Source organism: Oryctolagus cuniculus, chromosome 21, assembly GCF_051225735.1.
Source record: "Oryctolagus cuniculus isolate XC-2025 breed Fujian yellow rabbit chromosome 21, ASM5122573v1, whole genome shotgun sequence".
Lineage (NCBI taxonomy): Eukaryota > Metazoa > Chordata > Mammalia > Lagomorpha > Leporidae > Oryctolagus > Oryctolagus cuniculus.
In genome coordinates this window covers 10,763,566-10,779,552 of record NC_142887.1, presented here as the reverse complement: position 1 = coordinate 10,779,552, position 15,987 = coordinate 10,763,566, and the positions used below count along the sequence as shown (strand labels likewise).

Here is a 15,987-nt window from a genome sequence, read left to right as displayed (position 1 = left end):
GAATCTTGTTGGGTTTTTTAAAATGCATTTCTACTGTCCAGAATTCCTGGTATACACCATTTCCCATTATCACAGATAAAAGGTTGGGACCATAACTATTTTTTCAACATTTGTTCTTGCTCTTGGTTAGGTTCTAAAGCATTTTTTTTTTTTAATTTTGTTTGAAAGATAGAGGGACATAGAGAACAAAGATCTTCCACCTGTAGGTTCACGCCCCAAATGCTCACAACAGGCAGGTCTGGGCCAAGCTGAAGCCAGGAGCCAAGAGCTTCAGCCAGGTCTCCTGGGTGGGCGGCAGGGATCAAGGACTTGGGCCAGACTGCTGCCTCCCCGGGCACATTAGCAGGGAGCTGGATTACAAGCAGGTTAACCAAGAACACCACAATGCTGGCCCTTCTTTGAAAGCAGAGTGACAGAGATCTGCCATCCATTGGTTTCACTCCTCAAATGCCTGCAACAGCTGGGGCTGGACCAGGCTGAAGCCAGGAGCCAGGAACTCTGGGTCTTCCATGTGGGTAGCAGGAAGCTGAATCAGAAGCTCCAAGCCCCCAGGACCCTATCCAGGCACTTGGATCCGAAATGCCCACACCTCAAGCAAAAGCTTACCCTGGGGCCCATCCCATTTCTGTAGATTTTTTTTTCTCCCCATTTAATCCTTATGTTAAAAAATCCAACAAAAGGAGTCTTACCAGTTTATTCATAAAGAAAATCCAAAAAAATAGTCATCTGTGAGGACACAGTGAGGAATCTGAGCAGTAATTAGCATAATCACCTACACAAGAAGAAATGGGAGAAGTGCTGAGACTTCCATCTACGGCTCACGCCGCTAAACACCAGGGAGGAGTGGAGCCCGCAGTGCGACTGTAGTCCAAGAGCATCACTCCGGATCAGAGGGCCAAGGAACAGGGAAACGAACCGTCACGACGGCGTCCGGTCACGAAGGAAACGCTTATATACATAACTGAAAACAGGGTTTTGCAGCATACCCAACAGAAGATAGGCTTTTTTTTATAATTACAATATGAGAGGTCTTCAAAAGTTCACGGAAGATGGGTATTATGAAAGAATTATGCATGGATTTAAAAAATGTTTGCACCAAAATATCTTAGTACCATTCTCCATGAACTTTTAGAAGCTGCCTCCTATATCAAGTAACCAATTGAAAAGATATTTAAAAAAAAACGCATGTTAGAAATAAAAATGGCCAAAAAGTAACATATTTCATCTGGTTTATAATCATGGAATGCATCCTATGCATATATTTCCACAAAGATTCAAAGGTTTACCTTTAAAAACATTCACTGCAGCATTGTAAACAAAATATTGTAGTCAATATTGTAAACAAGATTCAGTAAAATGTGGCATACCACTGTCTGGTCATTAAATAATAATTAGTTCCAAATACTGACATGGAAAATACAGTAACCTCACTTTGATTAAAAGCTACTTATAGATACATGTAAAGAAAACCTTTAGTTACATGTATTTGCTCAGGAAAAAGACAAAGCAAACTATGAACACTGATTTTTGTTTTGAAAGTTGTTAAAAGGACCTTTACACTGTTGTTTTGTTTAAATTTTTACAATAAACTTGTGCTACAGTTCTAATCAGCAACAGAATCAAGAATTTTTATTTTGAGAACTAAAAAACTTTTAGGTTTAGAAAATTGGTGAAAAAATAAATTTCTATACTGTACGAAGGAAAATGATGTGGCATCCTCTATGGTTTCCTTCAAATTTATGGCTTTATTATTCCTTCTGCTTACAAAGTAAACACTTAAAATGTTTAAAAGTAAAAACACCTACTTTAGTCTTTAAATGACTAAGACGGGTGTCATTTAATTACAAATGAAAATGTACTGGCAGTAGGATCTGTGTTGCATGTCTAACAGAAAGGTCAGGGATATGGACTTGAAAGAGGTGGTTTGCCAAGAGAGACAATCCACCAATTCAGGACCTAAACGTGGATGACAGACACAGGCTCTGAACACTGGATGAACAGAGAGGGAGTTGTTTCCATGTAACTGGATCTTGCTTGCTCATTGCCTTCCCTCTCCCCCAACCAAATGCACTTCATTTTAGGAGACCAAGAAACCACGTTTTAGACAGCTGTGGTACTCCTCCCTCCCACTCCCACACAGACATCCTAGTTAGCTGCTGGTGATTTACAAACGTGCCTTGTTCCAAGATGTCTCATTTGCCAAGATTATTTAAGTGACTCTAATTCAGAAGTATTTATAAACACTTTCCTTTAACAAAATGATCCTAAACAATTTGAAGTGAATCTATACCATTAAATCAAGTGAAGCTGCTTAGGCTAAAAGGAATTTTCCTAAACTCTGCAAAAAAAAAAAAACAAAAAAAACAAAAAAAACACCGTGTGAAGATGTTCTTGGGAACTGAGTCATGCCTCACAAACCACTTTGGTTCTAAAAATTGTTACAACACCCTTGCAGGTTTTTCCTGCTAATGATAACAAAGTCAGGACAAAAACCCAAATGATTCCAGCAGAGAACTTGGAGAATAAAAGCACTGGGAGGAAGCCTCTGGGTAGCATAAAGTAGGCAGAACTTCCGGCCCCTTAAAGAAATGCAATCTTTCTCAAAAACAGCAAAGGCAGTGCCTTCTTTCCACTTACCTGCTTAAGGACAGGACAAAGAGCTGGCTTTGTTTTAGCTGCCCCTATTACTAGTCACACCCCTCTTGCCCCAAGGCAAAGGTGGGAGGCAGCTCCCCACCCTGTCCCAAATCCATCTTGAAGTACCAGTATTTGGCTATTACCTCACCTCCCCACACCTGGAGACCTGTCATTGCACGGACAAGTCCAAACAGCAACCTTTCCTCCACCCATCATATCTTCCTAATACTCGAATACAGCAAACAGAATGTATTTCAAAAATAGGGCACCTCAAGAGGCAAACCCTTCCCAAGGTCACGCGCTCCCTTCTGTAAATGGTCTCCACTCTGACTCAGTCTAAATTCTGCATTAGGGTTTATCTTCTGCAAATACGGCTGGGATGAGGTCACTCCACAGATCTTTCCGGATCCTTTTCCCTAATGAATTCAAATCCTGGAGTGGGGGCATTCCGAGTTCCCAGCACCAGGAATGAGCATCTTTTAAGAGTTTTCCCCCTACCATCCCACATTCTTGTGCTCCTGTTTCTTTGGCTCGGGCTGTTAACCTGCGTGTCACTGCTTTATGTCTGTGGAGCCCTCCTGCCTACTTTTAGGGTTCACTCAAGGGTTATGTTTTTCCAGAAGTCTTCAAACATCCTCTAACTGAAGAGGTTAGCCGTGCTCTGGCATCTGAAGGCCGCCCCACTCCTCACGTGGCCACTTTCTGAACTGGACGCAAACTAAGCAGGAGCTCTCTCCAAGTGGACTCTGTCAGTGCTTCTCACTGCCGCAAAGCACAGGAACACTAACCAGGTGTGCGCGCAGCAGGGGGAGTGCAGTGCTTTCACAGAGCTTTTGACAGGGAGAGGCCGTGTGGGGGTTCAGGGCCTGCGCGTGGAGATCTGGATTCAGGTTTGCGAGGTTCACAGCATTTAACCGTGAGGAAATTCTGGCATTCACAGACAGCTAGACCAGCGCAACACTTAACGGGGCATCTGAAGCACTCGGATGATTCAGCGAATAGCTAAGAGGTTAGCTGAAGACCACCCTCTCGAGAACCACTTCTCTTTTTTTTTTTGACAGGCAGAGTGGACAGTGAGAGAGAGAGAGACGGAGAGAAAGGTCTTCCTTTGCCGTTGGTTCACCCTCCAATGGCCGCTGTGGCCGGGGCACCGCGCTGATCCGAAGCCAGGAGCCAGGTGCTTCTCCTGGTCTCCCATGGGGTGCAGGGCCCAAGCACTTGGGCCATCCTCCACTGCACTCCCGGGCCACAGCAGAGAGCTGGCCTGGAAGAGGGGCAACCGGGACAGAATCCGGCGCCCCAACCGGGACTAGAACCCGGTGTGCTGGCGCCGCAAGGCGGAGGATTAGCCTAGTGAGCCGCGGCGCTGGCCGAGAACCACTTCTGGAATGCTGACAAGTCCCTTCAACTTCTGTGTGCCTCCCTGTCCTTACTTCCACGTGGCGATAATGCATTTGTCTGACAGAAATGTTGAGTAAGATAACGCGTGTGTACTTCAACTCAGAGGAAGAAAGGCCACGGTACTTAACATATCCCCCATTTCTAGCGCTCTGTAAGGGCCCTCAAAATAAATTTACTCCCTTCCACAGAATTCTCTTTCCCATTATTGTCTATAGAACAGTAAATCTGATTACCCACGTTCTCAAGAATGAAACCCATATCCAGAATGGTTGGTTCTATTTTGCTTCCTCTGTTGGTCTGAGAGCAGGATAACAGGACCTGAGACTAAGAATTCAAGATCTCCACATGTTCACTTTCACGACCGTGACCAAGTATAAAGCATAAAGATGGAATGGCATTCTACATAAAGACAAAACCATAGTTTCAGCTCTGTTCCCTACATCTGATAGTTAAAAAGCAGTTTGTTTATGTCTACTTTTTAATTTTTAATGATCTTAGGATCCAAATCTAGAAAATTATTTTTTTATAAAGGCTAGCTGCCCTCCACCTTGTTTTTTTTTGCAAAATAATATTTTTAAAAATTTGCTGTTTATTTAAGGCTTAAAATAGTGAAAGCACCTAAACTTGCAATTTCTTGTAGTATGACTAATTCTTAGTCACATAATTTACTTCCAAACTTAAAAGGTTATATACACTAATTTACCTGTGAATTCCTTTTACTGTACTCAAAATCTTAGATTATGTGTGTGAAAACTAATTTATTAAACCTTTGTACACAAAAATGAACGCACCTGTATGGAAAGCTTAGCTGAGGAGTGACGTTACAAACAAAGCAAAAGTGTTGTTAAAAGTGATGCGTGCACATCACATACTAGAACACTCTACATGGCGAAAGCTGCTCATCCCTGATTGTTCTCATTTCGTTGCTGGAGCAGAAAACATGAATCTGAAATGGGTTAGAATTTTTTCTTTTAAAAAAGTGATATATTAAACTTGTATACAGGATAATTAGCAAAATGTAGAAAGGGAAAACAATGTACAAAAGACAGATAAAAACCAGTACTCTTGATGGACACAATCCAAAAATAGTACAAACCTTAACAAACTGTCTCCAAGCCATCGCAGACTTACAGCTCCCTCCCGGGGTTCTGTCAGTGAGGATAAAACACAGTAAAGTAGGGAGCCTAGTCTCCTCGCTCCTGGAAATGGGCTTGTGGACCACCATTTATCTTGGAGAGATTTTCAAACATGGCAAGGACAAACAGGAAACAAGTGCATCTGAGTACAATGAAACAGCTTTCGGGGCTCCGTGGAGCAGTTACTCAGAAGCCTTTTTGTTTTTCTGCTGGTTGCGGGGAGAGTTCTTCAACAAGTTCCGTATCCTGAGGTACATTCCGGTGGACTCTGCCATATTCTCAAACTCAAACGGTGTGATTCCAGTTGCAAACTTGCTCATGTCAGGGACGGGGCTGTGAACTTTAGTGGCCGTAGAAGGCCTGGCGTCCACCTGTAGGGGCACCTGGCTGCCTCCGTTCCTAATGTCACAGTCTGACGTGACGCTGCCGTTATCCAGAGCACCTTTCGAATCCAGCTGAGCAGGCTCCTCCTCCTGACGAAGCAGCGTGGCCTCAGAGTCTGGACTCGAGCAATGTTCAACTTCCGCTTTTTTTGCACAAACGTCAGGTACTTGAGGTTCCAGCAGATCCAGCTCCTGCTTGTCGGACGTGCTTCCTTCCGGCCCAGGGAGGTCCAGCTCGGTGGGACCAGGTGACGAGGCAACCGAGTTCCCAGTTAAGGGTGTGTCCACAGGGAGGTCGGAGTCGCTGTGGGTGCTCTCGGCCTGCTCGAGGGCTGCCCAGATCCGCCTCTGCTGCTCTTCAAGTTCTTCCAGAGTCAGCGTGTCCTCATCCACGGCTGCGGACGCCACGCGGGCCTGGGGCGAGGCGCTGGGAGTCAGTGGGGGGGTGCCCTTGGGGAGCGGAGGAGTGAAGACGGGAGAAGGAGCCCCCTGTGGGAGTGGAGGGGGAGTGTCCGGAGGTAACGGAGGCTGAAAGTGAAAACCTCCACTGCCCCGCGAGCCATCTGAAATGATAAAGGTAGCCGGTACTTCAGAAGTTGGAATAGCATTCGTTTTTTTGTTTGTTTGTTTGTTTGTTTGTTTTTTTGACAGGCACATTTAGACAGTGAGAGACAGAGAGAAAGGTCTTCCTTTTTCCACTGGTTCACCCCCCAAATGGCTGCTACGGCCTGCGCATTGCACCGATCCAAAGCCAGGAGCCAGGCGCTTCCTCCTGGTCTCCCATGCGGGTGTAGGGTCCAAGCACTTGGGCCATCCTCCACTGCCTTCCCGGGCCACAGCAGAGAGCTGGACTGGAAGAATCCAGCGTCCCAGCCGGGACTAGAACCTGGGGTGCCGGCGCTGCAGGTGGAGGATTAGCCAAGTGAGCCGTGTCGCCAGCTGCAATAGTTTGTTTTTAAAGAGTTATCTTATTTATTTGAAAGAGTTACAGAGAGACAGAGAGGTCTTCCACCCATTGTTCACTTCCCAATTAGCCACAATGGCCAGAGCTAAGCCGATCCAAAGCCAGGAGCCAGGATCTTCTTTTAGGTCTCCCACATGAGTGCAGGGGCCCAAGGACATGGGCCATCTTCCACTGCTTGATCAAAAGTGGAGCAGCCAGGACTTGAACTGGTGCCCAAATGGGATGCTGGCACTGCAGGCTGGGGCTTTAACCCGCTGTGCCATAGCACCGGCCCCAACATTAGGTTTTACTACAATTTATTGTTTGACCTCAGGATGTCCAGTGACTCAATGGCCAGAAGGAACAGGCCTGGGAGGGGGAAAATTGGATTTGCAGGTGCCCCACCTGTCACCTGGAAGATGCTCTGCAGGGAGGGTTGTTAGGATCTTCGGGGGTGGCCCTGTGACCACACCCCTTGAGGGATCCACTTCTGTGCCATGCGTAGGAAGTAAGGCATGGAGATCCAGAAGGGGTCCCAGATGGGGCGCTACAGCTGACAAATCAGCAGGAAGTGTGGCTGCAAGTACAGGCTGGCTACTGAGAGGAGGAGGCAAGGATTCGGCAGAAATCCACCCTGGGTCACTTCCCATTCCGCAGCTCTGATCTAGACTGTTCGGCCCCTCTGTGGGTTTGGGTTTTCACCCTTTCACCAATCATTACCACCTCCACACCCTGCAGTCACACTCCGTCCAAGACAAAAAGTCTCCTACATCTGGGCCCTCATCTGCTGAGGGTCCGCCCTTCCTCCTGCATCATGCCCAGGTCCTGGCTCTCTAGGGTATACCCTTCCTTCTTCCCTCCCTTCTTCCTTCTTCTCTCTCTCTCTTTTAAAGGTTTTTAATTATTTATTTGAGAGGTACAGTTACAAACAGAGAGGGAGATCTTCCACCAGCTGGTCCCCAAATGGCCACAATGGCTGGAGCTGAGCTGATCTGAAGCCAGGAGGCAGGAGCTTCTTCTGGGTCTCCTACATGGGTGCAGCAGTCCAAGCACTTGGGCTATCCTCCACTGCTATCCCAGGCCATAGCAGAGAGCTGGATCACAAGAGGAGCAGCTGGGACGTGAACTGGAACCCGCGTGGGATGCTGGAGCCACAGGCGGAGGCTTAGCCCGCTACTCCACAGTGCCAGCCCTGGGCTACACGTTCTCCTTGATGCCGCCACAGCCTCTACCTTATTTCAGGCCCGCTACCATCGGCTGATCTTGCCTCCGGATTCATCTTCCTTGTGTTTGTCCCCCAAATTCTTGCCAGATTAATTATTTCAAAACACAAATCAATCTGTTCTTTTAAATGTCTCACTCAGAAAAGCTCAGTGTCTTCCCATCCCCCCAGAACGCAGCCCAGCCTTCCCTCATAGTCTGGGCGGCCCTCTGTGACCACGAGTCACCTCTTACTGCCTGCCTCAAGCCTTAGCTGGCACCCAATGGGCCGCGATGCTCCACGCTTCCGCATTTCCTTTCCCAGGTCTCAGATGCCCTAACCGGTAAACCCTGGATTCATCTCAAGACAGAGTTGTCACTCTTGGCAATCTCTGACCTCAACCATCTGCTGCTCAGTTTTCCTTTGTGCCACTGCTGGATCTGAGGCAGCTCTCTTACACAGAACCAGACACTGAGGAGGCAGTGAAGTGAGGCTGGAACCGAATGGCAATTACTGAGATATCGATGAGGGCAGACTTGAAGGGTGGCTGGTTTGAAGACTAATCAGTTATAATACATGCAATTTTTTTTTTTTTTTTTTTTGACAGGCAGAGTGGACAGTGAGAGAGAGAGACAGAGAGAAAGGTCTTCCTTTGCCGTTGGTTGACCCTCCAATGGCCGCCGCGGTCGGCGCGCTGCGGCCGGTGCACCGTGCTGATCTGATGGCAGGAGCCAGGAGCCAGGTGCTTTTCCTGGTCTCCCATGGGGTGCAGGGCCCAAGCACCTGGGCCATCCTCCACTGCACTCCCTGGCCACAGCAGAGAGCTGGCCTGGAAGAGGGGCAACCGGGACAGAATCCGGCGCCCCGACCAGGACTAGAACCCGGTGTGCCGGCGCCGCTAGGCGGAGGATTAGCCTAGTGAGCTGCGGCGCCGGCCAATACATGCAATTTTAAGAACTTGATCTATTAACTACAATAAGCAGTAGGTAAAGGAGGAAGAGCAAGTGGCAGGGAACGGAGAACACCGAGTTAGTAATGACCCCTTTCCAGTGTATGTGTACTGTGCTTACATGAATCAATTCTAGGGACTGGCATCGAACCAGCACCCATATGGGATGCTGGCACTTCAGGCCAGAGCATTAATCCACTGTGCCACAGCGCTGGCCCCATATATATTTCATCTTAATATCTGCATTTTAACTCATGTCACAATGTCTGACATGCTATATAGGACCAAAACAGCTGGGTATCATTTAGCATGGGAAATAGAATAAGTTGCAAATTTTCAGCTTTGGCTTTCAAGTATACTTGGAATTGATCCAATGAACATAAAGTTCAGATCCATTCCAGAGCCTTCTGGGGACAGAATCTAAACCACTTATCAGCAGTCCCAGGGGAAAGCCCAGAGGCGTGGTGGCTGGCACTAAGGAAGAGGGCGGGCTCAGAAGGTGGGTGCAGACTGTCCTGCTCACCTGCTCTTCTGCTCAGAGGGACTGTCACAATCCTGGTAGGCCACAGGTTCCATGGTCACACTCAGAGCTTAAGAACAAAAAACTTACAATCCAGCTCTCTGCTGTGGCCTGAGAAGGCAGTGGAAGATGGCCCAAGTCCTTGGGCCCATGCACCCACATGGAGGACCTGGAAGAAGCTCCTGGCTCCTGGCTTGGGACCAGCACAGTACCGGCCGTTGCAGCCAACTAGGAAGTGAACCATCGGATGGAAGACCTTTCTCTCTACCTCTCCTCTCTCTGTGTAACTCTGCCTTTCAAATAAATAAAATAAATATTAAAAATAAAAAAGAACAAAAAACTAGGGCAGTGTCAGAGGAAAAGGACTTTGTGCCACTGGCTGCAGGCAGGACAGCGTTCCTCATGGTCCCTCTTTCTTGGGGAGAAAGAGTGATCTACTGGATTGACACGACTGTGAAGAGAAGTGAGAAAGCTCGGATCAGCTCTGCCCCTGAGACTGAGCTGCCCATATGGCACAGGGCAGAGGGTGTGCACTGCTTGCTCCTGAGTGCTGCTCTGATCAGTCCAGAGGCAGCACAGAAGAGCCTGGGTCAAGTACTTATAAATCAGGAATTCAGCTAGCTCACCCACTGGCTCACCCCATGCTGTGGTGTCCAATTCAGTTTATTTATTTATTTACTTGAAAGTCAGAGTTAGAGAAAGGGAGAGACAAAGAGAGAGAGAGAGAGAGAGATCCTCCTTCTGCTGGTCCACTCCCTGGATGGCCGCAATAGCCAGGGCTAAGCCAGGCCAAAGCCAGGAGCTCCATCCGGGTCTCCCATAGGTGGAAGAATCCCAAACTCTTGGGCCATCTTCTGCTGCTTTTCCCAGGCCATTAGCAGGGAGCTGGATCAGAACTGGAGCACCTGGGCCATGCACCAGTTCCATATGGGATGCTGGTGTCCCAAGTGGTGCCTTTACCCACTAAGCAATCATGCCAGTCCTCCAATTCTGTTTTGATCAGTGATAATGGCAATGTCCTGATCTCCAAGAGTAAAATAAAGATTCAGCAGTCAATGCTCACAAAGACCTTCCCCTTTCCTGTGGAAAACAGAGCACAGAACTCGCTGCACCTTCCCAGTGAAATCAAAACTACAGGAGGAAACCAACCTGAGTCGAGATCCATGTCGGCGGGGGACGCAGCAGAGCTGCCTTCCTTCTTCTGCTTCTTTGGGCTCCTGGGGCTGGACTGAGAGGAAGACCTCTTGCTGCCAGACTTACCACCAGGCTACAGGGGAAACCAAACCAGATACAAAGTTAGACGAGGTAGACACACAATTAAGTTTCACCCCTTCACTTAAATATCGCATAAAAACTCCTCTAGGGACCAGCACTGTGGTGTATCGGGTAAAGCCACCACCTGCAGTGCCAGCATCCCATATTGGCACCAGTTTGAGTCCTGGCTGCTCCACTTCCAATCCAGCTCTCTGCCACAGCCTGGGAAAGCAGTGGAAAATGGCCCAAGTCCTTGGGCCCCTGTGACTCTATGGGAGACCCGGAAGAAGCTCCTGGCTCCTAGTTTCAAATTGGCTCTGCTCTAGCCATTTAGGCCATTTGGGGAATCAACCAGCAGATGGAGGACCTCTTTCTCTGCCTCTGCCTCTCTGTAACTTTGCCTTTCAAATAAATAAGTAAATCTTAAACAAAAAAACAAAACCTATGGACTTAAGTATAGGTATCTAGGGGCCAGCACTGTGACAGTGGGTTAAAGCCACCATCTTACAGTGCTGGCATCACATATGGGCTCCAGTTGGCAGCTCAGGTGCTCCACTTCTGATCCAGCTTCCTACTAATGCACCTGGGAAAGCAGCAGAGGATGGCCCAAGTACTTCATCTCTTGTACCCATGTGAGAGACCCAGCCTGGGTTTGGCCTGGCCCAGCCTTGGCCATTGCAGTATTTGAGGAGTGAACCAGAGGATGGAAAATCTCTCTCTCTAACCCTGCCTTTCAAATAAATTAAGTAAATCTAAAAAAAGAAAAAAAAATTCTAGGCATCTGCAGAATTGAACTGTTTTCTTTTTGATTCAGATACCAAGAATCTTTTATAAATACAGCAAGAAAAGGCATTAAGGTGCCTCACAGATACATGCAATCAGCTGTTAGAGACCACACCCTTAGAATCTTTACCGGTTGGAAGTTGGAGGTGAGGTAACTGGCAAACACCTCCTTCTGCTGACAAGCCTGCATGGGGATGGAACCGAACATCCTCCATTCCTAGTGATGAAACACAAAGTGGAACACGTATTTGGAAAACGTCACATTTTGAGATTTTGCTGAAAGGTAGTAAAGTTAAGTTTTCGGATTAAAACTCTGTTTTATGTGACTTTTCCTTTATTAAAGATGCCTGCGATGTTTGGCATCCCAGATGAGTGCTGGTTCGTGTCCTGGCTGTTCCCTTCCGATCCAGCTCTCTGTTAACAGCCTGGGAAAAGCAGCAGAAGATGGCTCAAGTGTTTGGGCCCTTGCAACCCATGTGGGAAGAGCTGGCTGAAACTCTTGGCTCCTGGCTTCAGCCTGGCCCAGTCCTGGCCATGTGGGGAGTGAACTAGTGGGTGGAAAATCTCTCCCTGACTCTCCTCTTCTCTGTAACTCTGCCTTTTAAGTAAATAAATAAAATCATTGTTTTTAAAAGAAAGAAATAATTGTGTGTTGAAGGGAAACAAAAGCCTGCCTGCGAAACGACCAGGATGGTAAGACTGAAAGACGACTTGACGTAACTGCTCAGTCTACTGTGTGCCGACTGGGGGCAGTCAAGAGTGCAGCCTCTCCTCAGGTTCCAGGGCCCCAGACTTGCTCCCATCATGCTCTGGCAACACCACCAGGACTGTCCACTGTTCACTTCTGGTAACATACTTACTGGCTTCTGTTTCTTCCCTTCCCAAATAAAGTACTGCTCTTCAAGGTTTAACATTGTTTCTCTCTAATCTCCAGTAACACATTCAACAGTGGCTCCCAGAAAGGATCCCGCTGAGCTCTCAGCTAACAGTAGGTCCCAGGGTCTGACTCTCAGCTGACTGCTGGACTCGGCATGTGCGTCTCTGCCCAGAACTGGGCTGGCACCGAGACCCACCCCCAGAAACTCTGATGTGGGTGTCCTGCAAGTCAGCCTTCACTGAAACACACCCTGTTTTGTGTGAGCTCATTACTTGAAATGTATTAAAATACAATAATTGTTGAACTTTGAAACATAAGATGAAAGTTGGTAAAAGCCATTCATATACAGAATGAGAAATTGTCATTTGGGGGAAAAAAGAAAGAAAGAACAGGAAAAAGTTACAGCATACTTAGATTTATTAGAGACAGAAATTTACTTCCCAAATAATTCTTGGAAATAATCTAAATTCAGAATAGTTTCAGATTTACAAAATTTGATCTATTTCCTCTCCTTTTAAGGAACTAAATTTGGCATAAAATCCTAAAAAATTGCAATTTTGATGAATCATTTTAAGATTCTAATCAATGTATAGAAATTTAAAATTAAATAACATTCACTTCTTTATGTAACAGTAACTTATAGTTAACACTTATCTAATAAGTTAATAATCTTTTCTTCTTTAGGGATTATTTATTTGAAAGACAGAATTACAGAAAGAGAGGAAGAGACAGAGGGAGAACTTGGAATAATCTTTAACATAATATGTCATATCCTATAAGAATAAAAAAACCAATATACTTACATCTGGAATTCCTCTGGGCGTAGATATATTAAAACCTGGATAGTTTACCAATTTCGAGAGATCATACGTGACACTTTTATTCTGCTGCACTTCTCCAACCTCCGTTTCACCATCAGCATCATCTGTTACAGCGAACCAGAAAAAAAGCATCAATACTGCTAGATGCTGCTATACATCCCTCCCCATATCAAACACACACCTACAAAACGCTTGTACTCATGGCTCAGAATCAGTCTGGCAATGGTTTTAAGTATCAATTTTTTAAAACAATGTGGAAATGTTTCTTTGATAAAAAAGTTTAAAATCTCAGAAACTGGGCTGGAGTTGTGGTGCAGCAGGTACAGCAGCTGCCTGCAACACCAGCACACCATATGGGCACCAGTTCGTGCCTTGTAGTCCCACTGCCAATCCAGCTCCCTGCTAACGGCCTGAGAAAAGCAGCAGCAGATGGCACAAGTGTTTGGGCCCCTGCTACCGACGTGGGAGATCCGGAAGAAGCTCCTGGCTCCTGGCTTTGCTTTGGCCCAGCCTTGGCCATTGAGGCCATTTGGGGAGTAAACTGGCAGACAGAAAATTACAGAAACTTTGGTTCCTCTCTAAGTTGCTTAAAAGTCTAGCTTACACTGACCTTATTTGCCTAATGCTGCAGTTCAATGCTTTGGTTTCATTTAGCAAACAATTTTATAGTGCTTATACTGTGGGCAAGATTGCATTTTTTTTTTTGACAGGCAGAGTGGACAGTGAGAGAGAGAGAAAAGGTCTTTCTTTGCCGTTGGTTCACTCCCCAATGGCGGTGCACCGTGCTGATCCAAAGCCAGGAGCCAGGTGCTTCTCCCATGCGGGTGCAGGGCCCAAGCACCTAGGCCATCCTCCACTGCACTTCTGGGCCACAGCAGAGCTGGACTGGAAGAGGAGCAACCAGGACAGACTCTGGTGCCTTGACCAGGACTAGAACCTGGTGTGCCGGCACCGCTGGAGGAGGATTAGCCTATTGAGCCGCGGCACCAGCCAAGTTAATATTCTTTATGACCCTAAAAAAGTACATACTACAAGACCGGCATTGTGGCATACTGGGTAAAGCTGCTGCTGGTGATGCTGGCATCCAACATGGGCGCCAGTTCATCGCCCAGTTGCTCAACTTCCAATCTAGCTCCCTGCTAAGGGCTTGGAAGGGCATTGTAAGATGACCCAAATCCTTGGGCCTCTGCTAACCATGTGGGAGATCCAGAAGAAGCTGCTAGCTCCTGGCTTTGGTCTGGACCAGCACTGGCCACTGTGGCCATCTAAGGAATGAACCAGCAGATGGAAGAGCCCTCTCTGTAGCGGATTTTCAACATAAAAAATATATTTTTATACATGTAAGTCTCCAGAACATAGTACTGATTCATGCGCATTTTTCCTTTTATAAAAAAATTTGACATCCATAGCACCATCACGTCTAAGATATTCAGAAACATGGTTTTTACTTAGCATTGCACAAAGATGTTGTTACGTCAGTCTGTACAGATTTACTCTGCTTTTTCAATGTTGCAGGCCTTCCACAGCCAAAACCTACAAATGTAAGTCACTCTTCTTTAGGGCCTTACTGTTGCTTTTGAATTTTTATTACCATATTCAAGGCTACAAAGATACCTTGTGTACAGATGAATGTGTTTCAAAAAGTTCTTGGAAAACATAATTAGAAGATAATTTTGGTGCAAAAATTTCTGAAATCCATGTACACAAGGGATCTTCAAAAAGTTCATGAAGGGGTGGGTTCTGTTGGTTGGGTAAACCTTGATCTCATATTAAAGTGCAAAGGATAGGGTGCAGTCATGGTGTCACCAGCATCCCATGTGTCCTGGCTGCTCTGCTTCTGATCCAGGTCCCTGCTAATGCACCTGGGGAAGCCACAGATAATGGTCCATGTGTTTGTGGCAGCCCCAATGCCTCTACTCTGATCCTGCACCCTTGTGGGAGAGTCGGAAGAAGCTCCTAGCTCCTGGCTTCGGCCTGGCCTGGGCCCAGCACTAGCCATTGTGGCTATCAGAGAGTCTGTCTTTCCCTTTCTCTGTAGTTTTTTTTTTTTTAAGATTTTATTTATTTGAGAGGTAGAGTTACAGACCGAGACAGGCAGGGACAGAGAGAAAGGTCTTCCATCTGCTGGTTCACTTCCCACATGGCTGCTAGAGCTGAGCTGATCCGAAGCCAGGAGCCAGGAACTTTTTCAGGATCTCCCACATGGGTGCAAGGGATCAAGCACTTGGGCCATCTTCTACTGCTTTCCCAGGCCATAGCAGAGAGCTGGATCGGAAAAGCAGCAGCTGGGACTAGAACCAGTGCCTATATGGGATGCCGGTGTCGCAGGCAGAAGCTTAACCCACTAAGCCACAGCACTGGCTCCATCTCTCTGTAACACTTTCAAATAAATAAATAAAAATCTTTAAAAAAAAGAAGTTCCTAGGATGGAGTCTTGCCTCCACTGTTTTTTTGTTTTATTTATTTGAAAGGCAGATTTACAGAGAGAGATCTTCCATCTGCTGGTTCACTCCCAAAATGGCTGCAGTAGCTGGAGCTGAGCTGATCCAAGGCCAGGAGCCAGCAGCTTCTTCTAGGTCTCCCACATGGGTGCAGGGGCCCAAGGACTTGGGCCATGTTCAGCTGCTTTCCCAGGGGCATTAGCAGGGAGCTGGATTAGAAGCAGGCAGCCAGGATACAAAGCAGCACCCATATGGGATGCTGGTGTTCTACGTGGCAGCTTTACCCGCAATGCCACAGTGCCAGCCCACCGCCTCTACTGATCCTGCTGCCTCCTAATTTGCCTGGCAGACAGCAGCTGATAGCCCAAGTACTTGGGTTCTTGTCACCTATGTGGGAGCCACAGATGGCATTCCTGGTTCCTGGCTTTGGCCTGGCCCAGTCCTGGCTGTTGGAGGCATTTGTGGAGTAAACCAGTGGAAAGATCTGCCTCTCCTTTGTCACTCTTTCAAATAAAAAAAGTAAGTAAATAAATATATAAATCTTAAAAGTAAAAAGTTCATGAAAAAACTCATGGGCTTCAAATATTTTTTGCACCATTAATTCTACTTTTTCCATGTACATTAAAGAATGTGTTTTTTAA

General features: G+C 46.7%; 1 protein-coding gene across 2 annotated transcripts in view; it reads right to left on the bottom strand.

Moving 5' to 3' along the window:
* Positions 1 to 680: 680 nt before the first annotated feature.
* Positions 681 to 15,987, bottom strand: part of ZCCHC8 (zinc finger CCHC-type containing 8) — a 28,576-nt gene continuing 13,269 nt past the window's right edge. For both annotated transcript variants that reach the window (XM_051837773.3, XM_070066147.2), the window contains 4 exons: positions 12,888 to 13,009; positions 11,338 to 11,424; positions 10,320 to 10,437; positions 681 to 6,120 (listed from right to left, as the gene is read on the bottom strand). In XM_051837773.3, the coding sequence (XP_051693733.3) occupies positions 5,357 to 6,120; positions 10,320 to 10,437; positions 11,338 to 11,424; positions 12,888 to 13,009 (1,091 nt within the window). In that variant the 3' untranslated portion in view covers positions 681 to 5,356. The remainder of the gene's footprint in view (positions 6,121 to 10,319; positions 10,438 to 11,337; positions 11,425 to 12,887; positions 13,010 to 15,987) is intronic.